Source organism: Phacochoerus africanus, chromosome 11 (genome assembly GCF_016906955.1).
Source record: "Phacochoerus africanus isolate WHEZ1 chromosome 11, ROS_Pafr_v1, whole genome shotgun sequence".
Taxonomy (NCBI): domain Eukaryota; kingdom Metazoa; phylum Chordata; class Mammalia; order Artiodactyla; family Suidae; genus Phacochoerus; species Phacochoerus africanus.
Genome location: NC_062554.1, coordinates 35743812 through 35768520, shown reverse-complemented (window position 1 = coordinate 35768520; position 24709 = coordinate 35743812). Strand labels below are relative to the sequence as shown.

Genomic DNA, 24709 nt, shown 5'->3' with positions numbered 1-24709 from the left:
AATTCTTCACACAATTTTTTATTTCTTTAAAAAATTTTATTTTACACTTTTCTATTATTTGACAATAGCTAGTATCTTGAAGCTAGGGTAAAAAATGAGTATTTAAATTCTTGTATTTGATATTTAGAATCTAATTTGTTTATGGAGGGGCATTCTGTAGATATTATGAGAAACCTTTCTTAATGAGATTAAAAAGGGCTCAATCATGTTCAAACAAAATATTTAAGTAAATACTGTTCTTTTTGCTGTTGATAATTGTGGTAGATAAAAAGTACCATAATTTTTATCTTGGTCTTTATTTTTGCATTTTTAATATTTTGTGCCTTTCAGCATTCTTATTTCTGAAAAATGAGGATTGGGGTTTTATGAACTGATAAATGGCTATTGGAACTTTAAGTTTTGTATGTTGAACTATTTTAATTTGGTTTCCCACAGCACAGTGGAAAGAGTTGGAGCTTCAAGCCTTACCTCCAGGCCTCATGGTAATAGAAGAAATTATTTCTTCTGAGGATGAAAAAATGCTTTTGGAAAGTGTTAACTGGACTGAAGATACAGACAATCAAAATTGTAAGTAAAACTTTAAATCTACAAAATACCATGTTACTAATCTTTCCTTCTCCTCCTTTGGTTTATTAAAACTAATATTTCCTCAAAATTACTGAAGGTACCCAGGATCCATACCAGCAATTCTTAAGAGCATTAGTAATAAATAGTGTTTGTATAGGTATCAGTGAAAAACTCCAAACTGATTAATATTTATTAGACAACATTTGTAGAGCTAACATTTTAAGCCCTTTCACATAAGCCCTTGTCCCTCCTTATCTGTGGGTTCTGTATCCATAGATTCAATCAACCATGAATAGAAGCAGAAATGAATCTGACTGGTTTCCATGAGGACACAGGTTTGATTCCTGGCCTCACTCAGTGGGTTAAGGATCCAGCATTGCTGTGAGCTATGGTGTAGGTTGCAGATGCAGCTTGGATCTGGCGTTGCTTATGGTTGTGGTATAGGCCAGCAGCTACAGCTCTGATGGGACCCCAACAGCAGGAACCTCCATATGGTGCGGGTGTGGCCCTAAAAAAGACAAAAAAAAAGGGTAAAATTCCAGAAAGTTTCAAAAAGCGATTCTTGACCACGTGGCATGTTGGCAACTATTTACTTATCATTTGCATTGTAGTTACAGCTATTTTACATAGCATTTACATTGTTCTAGGTATTATAAGTAATCTATGTCTGAGGATGTGGAAGCTGTGTGTATATAATAGGCAAATACTGCACTATTATATATAAGTGACTTTAGTGTCCTTGGATTTTGATATTTGAGAGAACCAATCCTCCAAGGATACCCAATGACAACTGTATATTACCTTATCTGATTCCCTCTACCCTAAGGCAGATTTCCTATGAGGAATCAGCAGTTCAGTACCATATCATTGTAATGTAGTAAGAACTTCCTGGAGAAATTTGCAGATTAGTTAGTCTGACTCTTTCTAGATCATTAGCAATCTTGTGAGTGGCAGTGGATGTGTTTAGCTCTTTGAGCTTGTTGGGTGAAATCCCTTTAAGTTTGTTTCTATTTTAGACTTAGAAGAGCAGATATTATTAAAAATAATAATTTAGCAGTTAACAAACGTTACCATTACTAAACCAGTCCTTACTCATAAAGTTGACTTTGAAATATATAAAGGAATAAAATTTTTTTTCTCCCAATAGCTTATTTTCTTCTCTTCATACAGTTCAAAAATCCTTAAAACATAGAAGAGTAAAACATTTTGGCTATGAATTCCACTATGAGAATAACAATGTAGATAAAGATAAACCATTACCCGGGGGTAAGTAATTGTTGTTGTTGTTTTAATGGCCACACCTTCGTCTTGTGGAAGTTCTCAGGCCAGGGATTGAATCTGAGCCACGGCTTCAACCTCCACCACAGCTGCCGCAATGCTGGATCCTTTAACCCACTGCGCTACCATGGGAATTCCAAGTAATTATAAATAGTAAGTGCTATTTTGAAAACAATTTTAATATATTAGAATATCATGGAAGGTCCCATGTGGTGTAGTGAGTTAAGGATCTGGTGTGCCTTGGGGTGCTGCTGCGGCTCATATTCAGTCCCTAGCCCAAGAACTTCCATGTGCCACAGGCGTGGCCAAAAAAATATCATTGATGAAACAGTTAATTAAGTTTAATACATTTTAATTAGCTAAATAGTGCAGTTTTGTGTTCAAAATTTTATATGTACAGATAAAGCTAAATTTATTTCTCTTGAACATGATCTTTGTTACCATATCCCTCTTCAGAAGTAGTACCATTAGCAGTTTAGTGTATATTATTTCTGTCCTTATAAATGAGTTTACATAAAATAGCCTATAAAAGTATATCATTATTAACATGTAGTATTATATTATATGTTATAAATTGTATATGTATCACTTCAATTTGTTTCTTTTTCTTTCCTAATATGTTTTGGAGATCTTATATAGTTTTTCAATTTATTGAACTAGCTTATTCAGTTAGTTTCCTTTTTTTTTTTTTTAAATACGGACCCTTCAAGAATTTGTGTGTCATCTTTGCACACGGCCCATGCTAATCTTCTCTGTATTGTTCCAGTTTTAGTATATGTGCTGCCAGAGTGAGTGCCAGTTAGTTTCCTTTTGGTAGACACTTAGGTTATTTCTAGTTTTTAGCTTTTTTATAAGGTGTGCTACAGTGAATATCTTTGTTTACACCTCTTTATGCCCTAAGCAAGGGTTTCTCAAGGAAAACTGTTGTTAGAATTGTGTCACAGATATGCTTATTTTAAAATGTTAATAGACACTGACAAATTGCACACTTAAAAATCTGTACCAGCATACTCTCTCCAAGTTTGTACCCCCTTCCCCTCACCCTAACAACATATGCTATCATAAAACTTTTAACTTTATAATGACTTGATTACTAGTGAGGTTGGCCATTTTAATTTCTTTTCCCATTAATTCTTTTTCATCTTCTTTGCCAATTTTTTCTAATAGGTTGTTTAATATATTAATAAAAATTTACTATAAAATCTAGATATTAGTCCTTTGGTAGAATTCTTTGTCGGCATTAAGTTTTTCTGTATTTTTATGGCTTTGATCTTATTTAAGGGTTTTATTTGCCTCATTAAATAACATTTATGACTACAATAATAGTTCTACTTTGAAAAGTGTCTTTTAACGAGAAATAATTTAAATTATTGAAATTTAGGAGTTCTCATTGTGGCTCAGGGGAAATGAATGAGGTTGCAGGTTCAATCCCTGGCCTTGCTCAATGGGTTAAGAATCTGGCGTTGCTGTGAGCTGTGGTGTAGGTCACAGATGTGGCTTGGATCCTGCATTGCTGTGGCATAGGCTGGCAGCTACAGCTCTGATTAGACCCCCTAGCCTGGGAACCTCCATATGCCTGGGGAACGGCCCTAGAAAAGGCAAAAAGACCAAAAAAAAATATATATATATATATGTGTGTGTGTATATATATATATATATGTATATGAAATAAAATACCGTAACTGCTGTCTGTGAAATTTTTCTTTTGTACATTTGATAAAATCAACAAAATAACTTTGAAAGATACTTAAATTTTTGTTTTTATTTTACTTCACTTATGAATTGACTATTATGTTTGGAGCTGGCTACTAAATGAAAAGCTGTGTGATTTTTATCACAGTGACCATTTTTTTATTCTTGGGTAAAACATGCAAAGTAAATATTTTAATATATTTTACCTTTATAATTACTGACTTTAGGTCTTCCTGACATTTGTGATAGCATTTTGGAGAAATGGTTGAAGGAAGGTTTCATTAAACGTAAACCTGATCAGTTGACTGTAAACCAGTATGAACCTGGGCATGGTGAGTGTTTCTTCTCTTAAAATTCCAGTCAGATTTCATAACTAAGTGGATTGTGTAACTCTAAGAGCAAAAATACTATTTTTGAGCTCAAACTGAATCAAAATGAGTAATTTGCTTATGTTTGTCAACCTGTGTTAATTTTCATCCCTTGCAGTTAGTTCTACACTCTGTCTTTTAAGGAATTTGCATCTCAAAGTGTAAACAAACTGACACAGTTGCTGTTTGTGATTTTCTTTTGTTCCCCTCTGAACATGTTTTTTAGAGAGGGAGAAGATTGCTTTAAAAGCAAAGGAGGCATATGTTTTCCTCTAGGAGTTTTATGGTATCTGGCCTTACTTTTAGGTCTTTAATCCATTTTGAGTTTATTTTTGTGTATGGTGTTGGAGAATGTTCTAATTTCATTCTTTTACATGTAGCTGTCCAGTTTTCCCAGCAGCACTTATTGAAGAGCCTGTCTTTTCTCCATTGTATATTCTTGCCTCCTTTGTCATAGATTAGTTGACATAGATACTTGGGTTTATTTCTGGGCTTTATATCCTGTTCCACTGATAATGCTTTTTTTTTTTTTTTTTGCTTTTTAGGGCCATACCTGCCGCAGCACGTGGAGGTTCTCAGACTAGGGGTCTAATCGCACCTACAGCTGCCGGCCTACACCGCAGCAACTCGGGATCTGAGCCAAGTCTGCGACCTCTACACCATAGCTCACGGCAACACCATATTCTTAATCCACTTAACCAGGGATTGACCCGCAACCTCATGGTTCCTATTTGGATTCATTTCCACTGCACCACAACGGGAACTCCAGTTTTCTTTCTTTCTTTCTTTTTTTTTTTTTGTCTTTTTGGGCCGCACTTGCAGCATATGGAGGTTCCAGGCTAGGTGTTGAATCAGAGCTGTAGCCAGCAGCCTGCACCACAGCCATAGCAGTGCAGGATCTGAGCTGTGTCTGCAACCTACACCACAGCTCAAGGCAACGCTGGATGCATAACCCACTGATCGAGGCCAGGGATTGAACCTGTGTCCTCATGGATGCTCGTCAGATTCATTTCCTCTGAGCCACGATGGGAATTCCCCATTGATAATGCTCTTTGACATAAATCACAGCAACATCTTGTTTGATCCACCTCCTAGAATAATGACAATAAAAACACCACATGATATCACTTATATGTGGAGCCTAAAATACGGCACGGATGATCTATCTACAAAACAGAAAAAGATCACGGATATGAAGAGCAGCCTTGTGTTTGCCATGAGGAGGGGGGAAAGAGGGGGACTGATGAGGAGTTTGGGGTTAGTAGATACAATCTATTACATTTGAAAAGGGTGGGTAATGGGGTCTTACTGTACAACAGAAGGAACTGTGCCCAATCTCTTGGGTTAGAACATGATGGAAGATAATAGGAAGAAGAAGAAAAAAAAGGATGTATGTGTATGTGTGGCTGGGCCACTTTGCTATACAATAGAAATTGAAGGAACATTGTAAATCAACTATAATAAAAAAAGAAGGCATGTATAGTAGAAGAAACCAAATGCTTTACAGATAGTGAGAAGGCTAATTGGTTGGATTATTTTGCTTTTCTTTCTCTTTTGTTGAGAATGTGGAAGACAATTCTAGGATGCTGTTTTAGTGAAAAATCTTTAGATTATTGATTTTTTGCACTTATTAGCATCTTCATCTAATATTTGTAGTAATCAAATGATCTTAAGGGTTTTAATAATGGCAGGAGTTGTGTTTTTATTTTATTTTTCTGCATTTATCACAATGTGATAGCTTATTTGCCTATCAGTCTTTCCCTTGAGGACAGGAATGTGTCTTACTATTAGCTTTATGTACTCTTACTGTGTAGCAAAATTCTTTTCAAGAAAGAGATACTCAGTTACCATAGATTAAGAGATTGATGGAGGAAGATATATCTTAATTATTGATAAGATTAATCTTCACTCCTGGCTGCTTTTGTTCTGCAAGTACTTGGGAATCCAATGTTCAAGGGAAAAATGACTTTGTTATCTTTCACAACTTCCTCAGCCTGGGATATGTCCTAGTTAAGCAGTAACTCAAGTCTTGATTTTACAATCAAGTCCCAATGGCACTTTAACATAAAGTTACATTTTTAGTTTAGATTTTTTAAATTTTATTCACAATCACCTTAAATGTTTCCTTTTAACTAAAATTAAAGTACAATCCTGATTATTGAATGATATTGTCACATAATACTGTGAGGCTGTATTTAGAGTCATCTTAAACCTACTAAAAGGAAAATGAAGTGACGTGTTACCCTGTCTTCCATCTCAGGGATTCCTGCTCACATCGACACACATTCTGCTTTTGAGGATGAGATCATTTCTCTAAGTTTGGGGTCAGAGGTAAGTATTAAGACATTTATTTCTATTAGCTGTCAACAAATATTTTACCTTATACAATGCTCTTTTCATAGGATTTCTCATATTTCTTAATTGAAATGAATTAAGATTTTTCAAATGAAATGTACAGGCATTGGAGTTCCCTTTGTGGCACAGTGGTTAACGAATCGGACTAGGAACCATGAGGTTGCGGGTTCGGTCCCTGCCCTTGCTCAGTGGGGTAACGATCCGGCGTTGCCGTGAGCAGTGGTGCAGGTTGCAGACGCGGCTCGGATCCCGCGTTGCTGTGGCTCTGGCGTAGGCCGGGGGCTACAGCTCCGATTCGACCCCTAGCCTGGGAACCTCCATATGCCGCGGGAGCAGCCCAAAGAGATAGCAAAAAGACAAAAAAAAAGAAAGAAAGAAAGAAAGAAATGTACAGGCATCATTAGCACTTTCATTTCTTACAGAATGTGTAGTTGTAAATGTCCAAAGTTTTTTTTTGTTTGTTTGTTTGTTTTTGTCTTTATGTCTTTTCTAGGGCTGTACCCGCAGCATATGGAGGTTCCCAGCCTGGGGGTCTAATCAGAGCTGTAGCCGACGGCCTACACCAGAGCCAGGCAACACCAGAGCCACAGCAACGGGGGATCTGAGCCACATCTGCAACGTATACCACAGCTCATGGCAATGCCAGATCCTTAACCCTCTGAGCGAGGCCAGGGATTGAACCCCAGACCTCATGGTTCCTAGTCAGATTCGTTAACCACTGAGCCATGGCGGGAACTCCATATGTCCAAAGTTTTATCTGTCAGTTCATCAGATGCCAGGAAAAGTCCTGTAAATTATTTTACTTTTAAAAGTTAAGTAAAATCCAGACTTCCCTTGGTGCAACAGTTTACTGAAGCAGCATTGCCATCTAGTGTTAAAAGATAGGAGCTGCAGGCTATCGGTAGAGAAAACTAAAACGTAGTTTTTTAATCTAGAATTTTGATAAACTCTTTTACATACATTATTCAGTCTCTTCAAAAACTTTGAGCAGTAGAGGTAATAACCTTATTCTTACAGATGAAAAATAAGAGATTCATGCTTTTTTCATTGGTTTGTTTCTGTAGTTGCACTTTTTACTTGAACTGCTGAAGAAGTTATCAGAAGCAATCCATGGAAACTGCAGATAAAATTTTAGATAGAAATCAGAATTTCAAATATAGAAAAATCTTTGTAATACAAGGTCATCCAATCTAACTGTAGTTTGTTTCAAAATCTGATCTTGTTCCTGGGCATAAATATTATTTACTAGTATTTTCTGCTGTAATCATTTTCTTCATTTGGTGTCTCTGGGACATTCCTCCTGCCAGTTTTTTTAAAAAATTAAAGTATAATTGACTTACAGTATTATATTAGTTTCATGTACATGAAATAGTAATTTGAAATTTTTGTACATTGTAAAATGATTACCATGATAAGTCGTTACCATCTGTTGCTGAACAAAGTTATAATATTATTGGCTATGTTCGCTGTGTTGTACATTATATCCCTATGACTATAATTTATTTTGTAAGTTTGGAAGTTTGTATCCCTTGCTTTCCCTAACCTATTTAATTCAGCCCCCCCTTCCTCCTCCCATCAGTTCTCTGTATCTGGTCTGTTTCTGTTTTGTTACGTTTATTCATTTTTGGTTTTTGTTTTTAGATTCCACATACAAGTGAGATCAGATAGTATTCATCTTTCTCTGACTTATCTCATGTACCATAAATGTACCTCTAGGTGCACCCATGTTATCACAAATAGAAAGATCTCCTTTTTTATGGCTGAATAATATTGTGTGTGTATACCTCTCATTTTCTTTATCCATTCATCCGTCAATGGACACTTGGATTGTTTCCATTGGCTCTTGTAAATAATACTGCACACAGGGGAGCACGTATCTTTTCAGGTTAGTATTTTTGTTTCCTTTGGATAATACTCAGGAATGGAATAGTTGGATCATATGGTAGTTCTATTTTTAATTTTTTTTTTGTCTGCACCAATGGCATATGGAAGTTTCTGGGTCAGGGATCGAACTCACATCACAGCAGTGACTTCAACTCCAGATCCTTAACCCACTAGGCCAGCAGGGAATTCCTATTTTTTTTTTTCAGGGAACTTTCATACTATTTTCTTTAGTGGCTGCACCAATTTATATTCCTGCCAACAGTGCACAAGTGTTGCCTTTTTCCCGTATCCTTGCCAACACTTGTTATTTCTTTCTTTTTGATAATTGCCATTTTAACAGGTGGTGAAGTAATAATTCATTGTGTAGCATTGTATAGTCTACGCTAAGCCTGTGGTGGGTCTGTGGGAACAATCTGGGGGTCCTCAGGAATAGATATACTTTTGACTACTATTGTTTTTGTTATGCTAGCTATCTCATTTCGGTTATCTGTGTATATGAATCTGGTGATTTATTTTGCTTAAGGAAGAAAGCCCAGGACATAAATAAATGGAATTTAGGAAGCCTTCTCTTTAAGAATGTAAGATATACCACCTATTTTTTTCAAGTGAATTATTTAATGATGAACTTATTCATTTATTCACCCCAGAATATTTGTAGAGTATAATCTATTAGACAGAACCTAACAAGTAAATAAGGGTAAATTTTTTTTAAATCATTTAAGCTAAAATGTTTCATTACCTTTGTATCCTTATACAAAGTAAAAGTTAATTTTAGTGAAGTGATTTGTGATTGACTCTTATTGTGAGAGCCTATTTTTTGGGTGATGGTGGATTTCACCTCATAGTTCTTGCGAATGAATGAAGCTACAATGATGAGAGCTGATAGCAAGTGGTCTCAGTGCAAACACATAAATATAATCATATTATCTCACAGGTGTTTAAGCTGTTGACTTCAGTGATGGCTAAAATGCCTCCAATTTAGCATCTTTTCATTTTCAAGCTTATTTTTCTGCTGTGCAATGTGTATTTTGCTCTCTATTATGACATTTGGCAATTTTTTTTTCCGGTCTTCTTAGGGCCACACCCATGACATGTGGAGATTGCCAGGCTAGGGGTCGAATTGGAGCTGTAGTGGATAATGGCCTACGCCACAGCTGCAGAAACATCAGATCCAAGCCGGTCTGCAACCTACATCACAGCTCACAGCAACGCCAGATCCTTAACTCACTGAGCAAGGCCGGGAATTGAACCTGCGTCCTCATGGATCCTAGTCAGGTTCGTTTCTGCTGAGCCACCATGGAAACTCCTGGCAATGTGTTTAGACCATTAAACCAAAAGATACTGTCTGTTTTTATTTTACATTCCAGTTGAGCCCAACCACACAAAACCATTCAGGGTCACCTGTATTTGGGGGTGAAGAGGAAGAGAAGGCAAACTTTATTATTCAGTAGCTGAGATCTAGTTTTCTGTTTGAAAGGTGGAATTTGCTGGCATGTGCTATAGATTAGATTTGCTTGTGGTATTTTCTTTTAAACTTTTAGTTTGATTGAATTTTGCTTATTTCACATATGCAATACTGTAAAAAAATGTTCCAGGGTACATCCCCTAAATGCATACATGGTACCTGATCAACTAGGAAAGTTTTCATACCAGAAACATCAAATGATGCTCTACTTCTCACACCCTCTCTCGGAAGCAATGAGAAATAAGTTCCTTTAGGCTGCAGTGGTATTTAGCGCCTGCATCAGCTGCTTGCAGGATCACTCTTACATGCCATAGGTCTCATCTCATCTTCCTGACTAGGTCTTATTGTCTCTTGCAGATACACCCTTAAAGATTTCAAAAGGTTAATGATTTCAGCCTGTTTTTAACCAATCAGGATCAGGATTAAGTTTGTCTTCTTCCTCAGAAGTGTTCCCAGTAGCATTTTATTTTTTTCATTTTCCTTTTAAGCCAACATGGAGGAGATCTGTTTCATGTACTTTTCTGTTATGCATCTTATCTTTACTTGAGTGATAGTGTGATAGCTATGTCTGGGGTTTTATGTTGGTTGTATTTTGACTGTGTTAAAGGTTTTGTAAAATCAGAATGTGGTGGTGGAGGGTTGCTTGTTTGCTTTGAACTGGACATTATCCTCAGGCATGTTGCAGAAGCGGGTGTGAGAGAATGATTATGTCCCAGGTTGCAGGAGAGTTCCTGGGAGAAGCTGTCACGTGAGGGTCCTTGCCTTTGCACAGGAAGAATTCTAGAGCTAGCCATAGTTCAGCAAAAGTCAGTTTATTTGAATGTGATCTGTCTCAAAAAGCAAGAACAGGCCTTGGTCTGTGAGGGTGTTAGTTTTTAATGGGCTGGGTAATTATATATACTAACAAGTGGGAGGGAGAGACAGTCTCACTATGTTGGAGAAGGGGTGGAGATTTCCAGAAACTGCCCACCTTTTGGCCTTTATGATCAGTCTTGGTGCCTGTGGGCGTGTCTTTCAGCTGCTGATGTATTACAGTGGGTGCATAATGGGGCTCCGGTTCCTCTGGAAGTCTGAATCTTTGCAACCTTGAACCTGATTGATTCTAACCAGTTTTTGTTGTATCCTCAATGGCTGTGTCATTCTTTCAAAGATTGCCCCCTGCCCCTTATCCTCTGTCTCACCATGAGCTTGTTGGGAACTTGATCTTTATTGACTCTGACATCTCAAAAAATAAAGAAAATAGATAAAGCCAAGAAGAGTAATTGAAAAAAGCTCCTGTGGAGCAGAGCTGTCAGAGAGCAAAAGAATTTGGCACTCAAAGGGAAGCATATTGATTGTGAATCCTTAATGAATCTTTGAAAAAAAATCTTTTTTGTCTTTAACAAGAATTATTTTTAAAATACATATATTATGATATTGATGATACTTTATTTTCATGATGGAATGTTTTAGGGGAAATTTGATTTTCATAGAAAGTATACATTTAATTTTATAAATAAAGGTTACTTCTTTAAATTAAGAAAACCTATACTCTCACATTGTGGACCTGTAGGATAATAGAAAAAATATATATATTGGTCTCTGCCCCCAGTTCCTGAAACAGAGCTCCTAAAACCCTTGTAGTTTCCTAATGGCAAGAATGCCAGGAGTGGAGTACCCATTGTGGCTCAGTGGTAATGAACCTGAGTAGTATCCATGAGGACGTGGGTTTGATTCCTGGCCTCGCTCAGTGGGTTAAGGATCCAGCATTGCCGTGAGCTGTGGTGTAGGTGGCAGACACAGCTTGGATACTGAGTTGTTGTGGCTGTGGCATAGGCTGGTGGCTAAAGCTCCAATTCACCCCCTAGCCTGGGAACTTCCATATTCTGCACATATGGCCCTAACAAGAAAAAAGGAGAAAAAAAAAAATGCTAGGAGCATCTTTTGATCTAACATTTGGTCTTTTGGTCCGGTTCCTGACACAAAGCTCCTAAACCTGGAATTTCCTAGGTGATAGCAGTGTCTTCTGTTCTAATGAGATGACTTTTGATGGGTTCCAGGATAGGGGCCACTCCACCAGAAAGACCAAGCAATAGTTAGAAATTTCAGTAAATGAAAAAGCCAGACGCAAATGTTTTATTTCCTAAGTCCTTGCATTTGATCCCTATCCTAGTGTTTGCACAGTATGTGTGCTTCTCAGACCACTTACATCATAGTTTCCCTAGGGGATTGTTAGATATGCAGATTCCTTATCCTCACTGCAGACCTGCTGAGTCTCCCTATGGACTAAGTGTGTATCTTAGCCATTCACCTAATTCCTGGGTGCACTATAGTTTTGAGAATGACTGTGCTATGCTATTCTATAAGCATTGTCATGTTTTAATCTCTCTTAGTCTAGAGAGATAGTGAGAACCAATGAATCATTCTTATCCTTGGAGTACAGTACATTTTGGATTGATGTTTATGCTTTTGTCTTTACTTCAAGATTGTCATGGATTTTAAGCACCCAGATGGTATCACAGTGCCAGTTATGTTGCCCTGTCGGAGTTTGCTGGTGATGACAGGAGAATCTAGATATCTTTGGACCCATGGGTATGTACTGAAATGACGTTAATGACAGGATACCTTTTGCTTTCTGACAGTTCTCAGTCTTTTTTTTTCTGAGCCTCCAGAACCACGCCCCAGGCTTGCATGTTGAGGCTTCTGGGTTTAAACCCCCAGGGACATTTAATAGCCTTTAAAAATCTTTTATTTTGAAAAACAATTCAAATTTAAAGAAAAGCTGAAACATAGTGTGGTGAATTCCCTTCACCTTTCACATAGGTTTACCAATTGTGAATATTTTGCCATGTGTTTGCTCTCTTGCATGGTGTCATTATCATTATTTTTGCTGAATCTTTTTTTTTTTTTTTTTTTTAATCTTTTTAGGGCAGCGCCCACAGCATATGGAGGTTCCCAGGCTAGGGATTGAATCAGAGCTGTAGCCACTGGCCTACACCACAGCCACAGCAGTGCAGGATCTGAGCCACATCTGCGACCTACACCACAGTTCATGGTAATGAGGGATCCTTAACCCTCTGAGTGAGGCCAGGGATCGAACCCAAGTCTTCATGGATGCTAGTCAGATTTGTTTCTGCTGAGCCACAACAGGAACTCCAAAAAGCAAAAGCTGAATCATTTGACAGTAAGTTTCTGACATCATGACCCTTTACCCTTACATGCTTCACTGCATATTTTTTTAAGAGCAAGAATATTGTCTCTGTCAGGGCTTTGCAAACTCTGGCTCCTGAGATGTGTAACACAAAAAAACAGATGGCCTGATTCTGTGCGCTGCAAATTAAATTTGATTTTTTTTTCATGACCATTTAAAGTATTTTCACTTTCATTTTCAGTAATTAAAAATGGTGATGTGATCCAGTGGTTTAAAGTATTCCTAGAATTTCGAGAAAATTTGCATTTTCTTTTTTTCTTTTTTTTTAGGTTCAAAGATTTTTACTCTTGATAACATTTAAACTTGAAGAATAATGGTAGTATGGCAAATACAAAATAAGAAATTACTTTCTGTGGGCCTATGTCATAAAAATATTTTGATTTGTTCTTGGTAATAATGTAGATTAATTCAGGAGGTGGCTGGCTGTGGAGCCCTGGGGGGTTCTGGAGCTAGTATCCAGCTACTGGTGGGCTGGGACACAGTTGGCTGAGGAGCCCCAGGTATCCTGGCGTTGGTTTCAGCTCATTGGTACATAGGGCAAGGCCTGGGTGTCCTGGCCAGCTGATGGGTGGGGCTAGTCCTGGGCCCTTTGGTGGGCTGGGACAGAGCTGAGAGCTCAAGGGGTCCTAAGGCAGTCATCCTGCTGGTGGATGGGGCTGTGTTCCCACCCAGCTACCTGCCTGGCTGAAGTGTCCCAGGCCTGGTTCTTACTGGTTGGAGGATGGGGCCAGGTCTTCACCCTAATAAGCAGGAGGGAAGATTCTAAAATGGCAGTTGCCAGCACCAACGTCCTCGTGGTAGGAAGAGCTCCCCAAAGTGGCTGCTGCCAGTGTCCTTGTCCCCAAGTAAGTCCCAGTTGCCTCTTCCTCTCTGAAAGGTTCTTTAAGATCAGTAAGTGGGTTTGACTCAGGCTGCTTTCTAATTACTGCCTCTGCCCTGGGTCCCAGAGTATGTGAGTTTTGTGGTGCCTTTTCAGAGTGGAGTCTTTATTCCCACAGCCCTCTGGCTTTCTGGAAAGTAGCATGGACCTTCAGTCCACGCTCTGGGGCCTTGTCTTCCAAGTGCAGCCTTCAGGCTGGGGAGCCTGATGTTGGGCTCAGACCCCAGGAACATGATTCTTGACTTTGCCACCTCTCCCCTTTCTGCCCATCTCATTGTGGTTCCTTCTTTATATCTTTATTTGTGGACGATCTTTCCTGCTAGTGTTCAGGTTGTTCTGATTCATGTTGCTCTGTAAATGTTGTTAATTTGGGTGCCATGGAGGAGGTGAACCCGGTGTCTTCCTACTCTGCCATCTTGGCCCCCATCAGTTCTTGATATTTTTTGGATATTAACTCCTTATCAGGTATATCATTTACAAGTATTTTCTTCCATGCTGTAAGAATTCCCATTCCACAGGAATTCCACAGGTTTCCTTTTCATTTGCTTGATGGTTTCCTTTGTTGTTCAGAAGAAGCCTTTTTGTTTGATGTAGTCCCTCGTGTTTATTTTTGCTCTTGTTGCCTTTTGGGGATTCTGATTCTAACAACAGATTGAATGAAACAGTATAACAATGATCAAATGAAGATTGAAAATTGAAATACATCGTATTAGTTCATTTAGGATCAAATCCATTTTAATTATATGGTTAGTCTTTCTCTTTCCTAGACATGTAGTAAACATCTGATTCTTGATAAAGAGGTAAACAACTTTAGCATAAAATTATGCTATTTTGTAATTTGCTGAGATCTTTTGGGCTTATTAGTACTTTCCCTGTGAATATGAAACCCACTTTGATAGGCAGATAGCCTTGTGAGAGTAAATCAAGCAGAAAAACTTGGCTTCAGAAGATTTAAGTCCTAGGAATAAATTTAACAAAATAGGAATAAATTTAACATAGCATATATACACCAAAAATTGTAAAGCATCACTGAGAGAAATTACAGAAGACCAAAATAAATGAAGAGATAGAGATGTCATAATCACGGACAGGGAACTTAATAGAGTTAAGATATCCATTGTTTCCAAATTGACCTAATGATTTAGTGTAATTCAAATCAGAATTTTAAAAGACTTTTTTGTAGAAATTGGTAAGTGTATTCAAAATTTATCGGGAAATGTGAGATCTAGAATAACTGAAACAGTCTTGAAACAGAAGAACAATGTTGGAAGATTTACTCTGCATGATTTTTAAGACTTAGAATATATAAAGCTACTTAGTCAAAGAGTGTAGTATGTTTGTACAGTAGGGCAGAATATATTCATAGATATAGTCAGTTGATTTTTGACAAAGACATCAACGCAATTCAGTATGGAAAGAAAAATTTTCAACAGATGGTGCTAGGACACCTGGGAGATCCATGTAGAAATAAAGTGAACCTTGATCTACCTCACACCATTTACAAAAATTAATATGGGGTCACTCATAGGTTTAAATGTAAAAGCAAAAACTGAGATGTCTGAAAGAAAATACAAGAGAATAGTTTTTCAACTTTGGGGTAAGCAAGGTTTTTTTTCTTTTCTTTTCTTTCTTTCTTTCTTTCTTTCTTTCTTTCTTTCTTTCTTTCTTTCTTTCTTTCTTTCTTTCTTTCTTTCTTTCTTTCTTTCTTTCTTTTTTTTAAGAAAGATTTCAAAATACACTTACTATAAAAGAAAAAGGAGTTCCTATTATGGCTCAGTGGGTTAAAAACCCAACATAGTGTCTGTGAGGATATGGGTTCGATTCCTGGCCTTGCTCAGTGGGTTAACAATCCAGTGTTGCTTCAGGCCGGGTTTAGGTCACAGATGCAGCTTGGATCTGGTGTTGCTGTGGCTGTGGTGTAGGCCAGCAGCTGCAGCTCTGATTTGACCCCTAACCTGGGAACTTCCATATGCTGAGGGTGTGGCACTAAAAGATAAAAAACAAATTAATTAATTAATTAAACTGTAATTTCATGGCACTTGCCACTTGCTAAAATGGCTAAAATTTAAAACTGAGACAACACTAAGTGTTTGTGAGACTGTCAAGCAGCCAGAACCTTTCACATGTTGCTGGTAGGAATGTAAAATTGTGTGCAACCATCTTGGAAAACTAGTAATTAGTCTATGACCCACCAATTTCTTTTATTACCCAAGAGTAATAAAAGTATACACCTGAAAAAGATGTGTGTAACAGTGTTCACAGGACTATTTGTAATAGTCCCAAACTAGGAATACCAAAATTTCAATAAATAGGAGATTTTGGATAAACTATGGTATGTTCATGTAATGAAATTTTACTCAGTGATTTAAAAAACAGTGAGCTATCAAAACACCAAGAACATGGCTGAATCTCAAAATGTTTATGTTAAATGGACAAAGCCAGACATAAGATAGTACCAAATGTACATGAAATTCAAGAACAGAAAAAACTCAAGAGTTCTCTGGTGGCTCAGTTAGTTAAGGACCTGGCATTGTCAACTGCTATGGTTCGGGTTCAGTCCCTGGCCCAAGAACTTTCACATGGTGCAGGTGTGGGTCCCTCCCACCCATCCACCCTCCCAAAAAAAGAACACGTAAAACTAAACTGATAGAAACCAGAAGAGTCAGAATAGTGGTTGCCTTGAGGTGGGGAAAGATTGACTAGAAATGGACACAGGAATTTCCTTGGCTAGCTGGAAATGTTCTATATCTTAATTGAGATAGCGGCTCCATGTTTTTGTACGTTTGTCAAAATTCATTGAACTGTACATGTAAGATCTGTGCGTTTTGCTCTGTAAATTTAACTTTGAAGAGGCCAAATGATTCCTTTTTTCCTGTTCAAAAATTTGATCATACTTTCAAGATTCCCTTTAAACTTTCTTACAGTCTACAATGGCTGTAATTCTCAGTCTTTTTAATTTTCAATCTTTGTTTTACTTATTAATCATATACTTTTTGGTGCCATTATCAGTTGTTTTCTCATGTTGATATCCTTGACTCTCAACTAGATTTCACTTGAGAAAGATATACTAGAAATTCCAATTAGAATTTTCTATTTGTCTGCTTCTCCTTTTAGTTTTTGTTTGTTTATTTTATTTTTTGCTTTATATATTTTTAGGCTATGCTATTAGTTAGGTGCATACAAATATATAGGGTTTTTATATCTTTCTGTTGGATTGACCCTGTTAATCATTCTGAAATGATCCTTTTTATCTCTTATATTATTTGCCTTAAAGTCTAATTTGTCTGATTAGTATAGCCATACCACTTTTCTTTTGGTTTTGCTAGGTATATGCAAAATATTTGTTTTCTTTATGTTTTATCTTTTTTATTGTTTTATTTTCAACTCTTCTCTGTTGTTTATAAGGTGTCTGTTGCATATAGTTGGATTTTTTAACAAATCCAGTCTGAAATTCTATAATTGGATTTTTTTAGTCCTTTTACATTTAACCTAATTACTGATACTGAATTTATATTTACCATCTGTTTATTCTTTGTCTCATCAGTTCCTTGGTTTTTTCCTTCTTTGGAATTGGTATAAATTAAATGTTTGTTATTATTCTATTTTCCCCTTGAAGAGTTTGTTTGCCTAAATTCTTTTTTTTTTTTTGTCTTTTTGTCTTTTTGCCTTTTCTAGGGCCGCTCCCATGCACAGGGAGATTCCCAGGCTAGGGGTTGAATCAGAGCTGTAGCCACCAGCCTACACAGAGCCATGGCAACTCGGGATCTGAGCCGCGTCTTCAACCAACACCACAGCTCATGGCAATGCCGAATTCTTAACCCACTGAGCAAGGGCAGGGATCAAACCCGCAACCTCATGGTTCTTAGTCGGATTAACCACTGAGCCATGATGGGAACTCCATCGCCTAAATTCTTTTAATGATTACCCTAGAGATAATTTCTTAAAAGACAGAAACTTCTATTTCTTTGTTTTGTTTTGTTTTTCCTGTGTGCTTAGCAATTCAGGGAATCTAATAGATATTTGTAATAAATTCTTCTAGATTTATTCTATTCCCTTAATATTTTTAAAGGACCTGAAATATTTTTATGAATACAGTGTTAAATAAATGAATTTGACTGTTGTTTTTAGAATCACACCCAGAAAATTTGATACTGTTCAAGCATCCAGGGGTCACAAAAGTGGAATTATCACCGGTGATGTTGAAGACTTAACTTTAAACAAGAGAGGAATACGGACATCATTTACATTTAGGAAAGTGAGGCAAACACCTTGTAATTGTAGTAAGTACATAATTTTGGTTCTACTCTAAAATGGAGTAAATATAGTATGAAAATCTAAAGTTCCCTCAGAAACTGAGAAGAGCTTTGTCTTAGCTTCTGTAATGGCATTTCCCATCTTCTGCCTGTATTTTGTACTTCATATACTTTTTCTTAACCATCCCCATTAGAGTTTATATTCTTTGAGGGCAAAGATTGCATCTTATTCATCTTTATTTTCCTCAAGCATAGTTGAATTCCAAATAAATATTTTATTGAAGTCACAATTAAGAGTGCTGCAGTTTGGGGACATTAAATATCATTTGTACAAAAATAGGGTTTTTTGGAAAACAATTTGTCAGGTTTCTAAATTATGTCTCATTAACCCAATAGGGAGGTTGGAGATGACAAATCATTTATAGTAAATAGATAACTTTAGAGGATAAACAGTGGTTTATGTTTTAGTCAGTTTGGAAAGGAGTATTCAAAAACTTGTGAAGAAGATGCTGTTTTTTTTGTTTTGTTTTGTTTTTGTTTTTTTAGGGTCACACCTGTGGCATATGGAGGTTCCCAGGCTAGGGGTTGACTTGGAGCTGTAGCCGCTGGCCTACGCCACAGCCACAGCAACATGGGATCCAAGCCACACCTGTGACCACACTGCAGCTCATGGCAATGCCAGATCCTTAACCCACTGAGCGAGGCCAGGGATCAAAGCCTTGTGGATACAAGTGACATTAGTTTCCGCTGAGCCATGATTGGAACTCCAAGAGGATGCTGTTTTGAATTGTCTATACAAGTACATCATGACCTGTATTTCTTAGACTCAATGAATAAAAAACCCCTTTCATTTTATAAGTAATATTTTATAATGACAGTGATAGTAAGGTTCTTTGTACATCCCAGGGATTTTAATTATGGGTTTTATCTTAGCAATAACTTTTGGATTTATTATATTAAAAACATTTTTTTTAAATATCCATATTATAACAATAAGATATCCTGTTAGAAAACTTGGAATCATCATATTTGGTATCTTCATGTTAGTGAAATGTAAAATAGATTTTAACAGGTTTTTATTTCTTTTGCTAAAAGTGTCATTGAGGACTTAAAATATTTTAAAAAATTTATCGATTAAAAAATGTTTATTTATAGAGTTCCTGTTGTGGTTCAGTGGGTTAAGAACCTGACATGAGGATATGGGTTCAATCCCTAGCTTCACTCAGTGGGTTAAGGATCCAGCATTGCCACAAGCTGCCACGTAGGTTGCTGTGGCTGTGGTGCTGGCCTAAGCTGTAGTTCCAATTTGACCCCTAGCCTGGGAACTTCCATATGCTGGGTGTGACTCTAAAAAAAAAAAACTTTAATATTAATTTAGTATTTGTTGAATATCTAATACTATCGGTAGCTTTACAAGGTATAGAAAAATACAGAATAGCTTTTGTTCTCAAGGAACTTGAAGTCAATAGGAGAGACAAGTTTCTTATGCAAATATTTCTTTGTTATGGACATTAATTTAGTGTATGGGGTGCTAAAAGAAGCTCTGTTTATTCAGTTTCCAGATTTTTTGGAAGTTCAAGGCTACTTTTGGATACTTTTGGTCAAAATGTGTGGATTTAAAGTGATCCTCCCTTTGCATAACTTAGATACTCATAATTTCTAAGAGAATAACATTTTAACCAAGACAGTTTAAGATAATTATAATGTATATTGTGAGGTAATCATGATTCTGATATAACCAGCATAATATAACCCATCTGTTTCTACACATGAGTTTTAGAGCTCTCCAACTCTCTGGACCACTCTTTTCTTAAATGTCCACTTGAAATGTTTAGAGCTTCATGTCACACAATAGTAGGGACTAGGTTTGGCATCTTCTAGTTATATTTAGGGAAGATTCTTGAAGCTTTCACTGCTACAGCCCAATTATTTGCTGCCATGTGATTTATAATTCTTGCCTTAGTCTTATCTGTGGTTTATCTGGGAGCACAATTTCTTCCTTTATTCTCTAGTATACCACCCATAAAAGGTTGTTGTGTGACACAGACTTTGAACACAAAGTGAAATTATAGCATAGGAGAGAAGAGGCAAGGATTTAAAATGGGTTTTAGACATTATTGTAGAGAACAGGAAATGACTTCGAAGTTAATTTGAAACATTGTATCCTAAATTTCCTTCTCTACTTGGTGGTGGTTCTTGAGTTTTGCTCATTCTAGGGAAGGAGGTATAGTCATTTAATATGTGGGTTCTTGAGCCTCTGCTGCTTGGGTTGGGACTCTGTGACTTACCATCTTTGTCACTTTAGGATCATTATTTAATGTTCCATATGCCAGTTTCCCCATCTATACAGTGATATATAGTATTCCTTAAATCTTGGGATTATTACCAGATGACGCTTTGTTTCTAGGTCTTGTTCTTCTGAGAGTCCTAGGGCTCCCAGAATTTATCTCCTTCACCTACCAAGAGAAAAACCCTAAATCTTGCTACTTGCTAAATTTCTGGTTAGTCCAGGCCCATTAAGATCCTATCCTCAATAAAAGAACCCTTAATCCCAAATAAAATAGGTATCTTCATTATAAGGCATGCAGAACTGCAGTCACATTTTATTGCAAGTGGATTTTCCCCCTTCTTCTTATATTAGCCCCCTCACATATACAACTGGACTTGTTAGGTAAGAGCTACTTTTTATACTGATAAATCAGAGCCTACTTAACCTAGTGAGTGTGGATTGAAATGCTTTTTCTTTTAAGAAAAAAATCATAATTTATGAATCATTTGGACAAAAAATAAATGGTTTACATTGTCTTGTTTTTATCATTAGGTTACCCTTTGGTTTGTGACAGCCAAATGAAGGCGACTTCTCCATCATTTCCAGAGAATGATAAAGAAGCCTCACAACTGGAACAAGAATATGTCCATCGAGTTTATGAAGAGATCGCTGGGCACTTCAGCAGCACAAGGCATACCCCTTGGCCACACATCGTGGCATTTTTGAAAGATTTGCCAAGTGGTTCATTGGTTGCTGATATTGGTTGTGGAAATGGGAAGTATCTTGGCATCAATAAGGAATTACATATGGCAAGTAACTGTTGATTCTGGCTTTCTGCTTAATTTGTAAAGGTTATTATCACTTTCTTCCACATGATATAATGCTCAGTTTTTAGGTCATTACAGAAAATTTGGAGTTCCCATCCTGGCTCAGCAGAAACGAATCTGACTAGTGTCCATGAGAACGCAGGTTCGATCCCTGGCCTCACTCTGTGGGTTAAGGATCCAGTGTTGCCGTGAGTTGTGGTGTAGGTCACAGAAGCAGCTTGGATCTGGCATTGTTGTGACCGTGGTGCACGCTGGTGGCTACAGCTCCAATTCAGCCCCTAGCCTGGGAACTTCCATATGCCACAGGTACAGTCCTAAAAAGACAAAAAGAAAAAGAAAAAAAAAAAAGCAGTAGTATATGTGGTGAATCTGTTCTTATTGGACCTGAGTCATGCATGAGCTGGTTCTGCTTTTTAAAAATTTCTGTGTTCTGGGTAAGAACCATTTCATTTTTAGACTTCTTCATTTCTAGCATCAACAATTAGCTGTTAGCTTTATTTTCAAAGTTAAATTTTATAAGAATGCTTTTTTTAAAAAAAAAAATAAGGGATCTCAGATTAGACTTTTATTTATTTATTTATTTATTTATTTATTATTATTATTTTTTTGCCATTTCTTGGGCCGCTCCCGTGGCATATGGGAGGTTCCCAGGCTAGGGGTCTAATCGGAGCTGTAGTTGCCAGCCTGCGCCAGAGCCACAGCAACACGGGATCCGAGCCGCCTCTTCGACCTACACCACAGCTCACGGCAACGCCGGATCGTTAACCCACTGAGCAAGGGCAGGGACCAAACCCGCAACCTCATGGCTCCTAGTCAGATTCGTTAACCACTGCGCCACAACGGGAACTCCCCAAGAATGCTTTTTATACCTACAAGAAACTCATTACCTTTATAATGGTACCAATAGTATATGAGATGTGCATAGCCAGGGCTTGATCTAGCTTATTCATTAAGTGATATTTGGTCTCAGAGCACCCTCAGTCCAAACGTATTCTTTTTTTTTTTTTTTGTATTTTTAGGGCCACACCTGCAGCATATGAAGGTTCCCAGGCTAGGGGGCTAATTGGAGCTGCAGCTGCCAGCCTACGCCAGAGCCACAGCAATGCCAGCCGTGTCTGTGACCTACACCATAGCTCATGGCAACGCTGCATCCTTAACCCACTGAGCAAGGCCAGGAATCGAACCCGCAACCTCATGGTTCCTAGTCAGACTCGTTTCCGCTACGCCACAACAGGAACTCCCCAGATGTGTTTCTTAGATAAACAGTTACTAATACACGGTATGGACTTTTTTGATTATTGTAAATAGTTGGGATTGCAAATATAATAATAATAATAATAGGAGTCTGCTTATAACTGTAAGAATTGGAGATGCATTTATGTAGGTCTCTTTTATACATTTGTTTTTGTTTTGCTTTAACTGTTGACTACCCAGTAAAGGAAAGAAAAGAAAGGAAACTAACAGTGTCAAGTACCTGCTGTGCTAAGTGCTATAATGGGAAAGTGGGAAAACTGACACTTGGTCAGGTTATGACATGCCCAGGGTTACAAGGTGTCAGGAACCTCATCTCCAACTGCAGAGTTCATACTCTATGGCGTTCAGCAAGAGAGATACCTAAAGGCTAGCAGTGGTGACAGAACACCAGGCTGTAAGCTCAGATATGGCAGGGATCATGTCTATTTTGTTGTTCACTTACTTGGCACATGATAGAAGCTTATTTATGGTGTGTTGAATAGTGAGAAGCAAATTCACTTTCGGTTTTCTTACATGAAAACCAGAATACATTTAGTGCTCTGTTTGGCGACCTTTTTTTCTTTGTTTGTTTGTTTGTTTTGGTCTTTTTAGGGCTGCACCCGCTGCATATGGAGTTTCCCAGGTTAGGGTTAGGATCGGAGCTGTAGCCGCTGGCCTACACCACAGCCATAGCAACACCAGATCTGAGCTGTGTCTACAACCTACACCACAGCTCACAGCAATGCCAGATCCTTAACCCACTCAGCAAGGCCAGGATTGAACCTGTGTCCTCATGGATACTAGTCAGATTCATTTCTGCTGAGCCATGATGGGAACTCCTGTTCTGTGACCTTGAAGGAAATGTGACAGCTCAAAGTGGGTGGGCTTTAATTCAGAGTAAGTTGCCTTAACTCAGAGTAGAGTGGATTTCTCTTTATATCTAGACTCCAGGACAAGACTTCTTGTTCATCTTTTGTTCCGTGTGGTAATAATAACTAACATTTACATAGCTCTTATGTGGTTATTGAAATATTTAGTATATATCATTTCATTTGATTTCCCCTATTAGCCCTGAGAAGTAGGTATTTTTATAATGAGGAAACAGAGGCTCTGAGATATTAAGTAGTATTTCTACTGTTCAGCCAGTTATTACTAAAGCCAGAATTCCAATTGAGAGTTTAAAATGATCTTCTCCCTGTACTTTACTATAGCCTTTGCCTATTTCTCTGCCTTTTAAACTATGTCTTACCACTTTAATTTTCCTGTAATTACATATTTTTTAATAGTTTTTAAAAAGCCATATATTTTTGAGCAATAAAAATAATATAGGCACATTCAGAAAACAAGTGAAAGGGAAAGTATTCTCTTATAATCCAGTGCCCTAATAAATCAGTTTATTGTGAGGAATATAGTGTTTTGTAAATTTTTTATATAGTCATGAGTACGCATACAGTTTAATAGCTCATTTATATCACGTATGTTTCCATTTTGATATTCAGTCTTCTATAGCTCCTGGACATCATGATATTCTAAGAGGTGGATGTTACTTGACATTGGTTGTGTTCAGTTTGAAGCTATTATAAATAACACTGTAGTGAGCATGAATATTAAAGACAATATGACAAGAAAGAAGAAAGTGAATTTTTAGAGTGTAAAAGACCTGGGCTTACATCCCTGCCCACCACTTAACTACTGTTCAATTTAGGGCAAATTACTTATCTTCTTTGAGACAAAGTTTCCTCATCAGTAATACGGTGATAATAGGAGTTCCTATGTGGCACAGTAGAAATGAATCCAACTAGGAACCATGGGGATGTGGGTTCAATCCCTGGCCTCGCTTAGTGGGTTAAGGATCCCATGTTGCCGTGAGCTGTAGTTAACGTCACAGATGCGGCTTGGATCCTGTGTTGCTGTGGCTGTGGTGTAGGCCAGGAGCTGTAGCTCCGATTTGACCCCTAGCTTGGGAACTTTTGTATGCCTCAGGTGTGGCCCTTAAAAAACAAACAAACAAACAAACAAAAACAGAGAAATTAGTAATATAGTGACAATAATATCTAACTCAAAGTGCATTATAAGAGTTAATTACATTAATATGAAGAATCTGCTTTAACATGTAATGGATGCCCACTAGAAGGCAATTTCATCAGCCTGTTTACCTTTTTCCGTGTTTTGGATTATTTTCTTAGGATACATTTTTAGAAGAATAATTACTGGGTCAAAAGTTGTGAGCCTTTTTATTTTCCTTTAAAAGTGGTTTGCCAGAGTGCTTTTTTAAATTGATTTGTACTCTCACCAAACACTTTATGAGAGGAAGTTGTATCACTCTCCTGTCACTGTGGTATACTTTGGTTTTAAAAGTCTTTTTTTATACTTTGTTAGGAGAAAAATGAAACCTTGTTTAGTTTGATTTACTGAGTTGAATGTTTTTTTCATTTTTTACCTGCACTT

At 37.4% G+C, this 24709-nt stretch overlaps 1 protein-coding gene and 1 non-coding gene across 3 annotated transcripts in view; one reads left to right on the top strand and one right to left on the bottom strand.

The window, feature by feature from the left end:
• Window positions 1-24709, top strand: part of ALKBH8 (alkB homolog 8, tRNA methyltransferase) — a 48754-nt gene that overhangs the window by 18375 nt on the left and 5670 nt on the right. The window contains exons 4-10 of one of the 2 annotated variants that reach the window (XM_047753550.1): window positions 436-567; window positions 1738-1833; window positions 3765-3869; window positions 6166-6236; window positions 12074-12180; window positions 17808-17959; window positions 20754-21010. In XM_047753550.1, the coding sequence (XP_047609506.1) occupies window positions 436-567; window positions 1738-1833; window positions 3765-3869; window positions 6166-6236; window positions 12074-12180; window positions 17808-17959; window positions 20754-21010 (920 nt within the window). The remainder of the gene's footprint in view (window positions 1-435; window positions 568-1737; window positions 1834-3764; window positions 3870-6165; window positions 6237-12073; window positions 12181-17807; window positions 17960-20753; window positions 21011-24709) is intronic. The other variant, XM_047753551.1, reaches the window with a different exon arrangement.
• Window positions 2535-2641, bottom strand: LOC125112225 (U6 spliceosomal RNA). Its single transcript, XR_007131034.1, has one exon. It is a non-coding gene; the product is annotated as a U6 spliceosomal RNA (small nuclear RNA).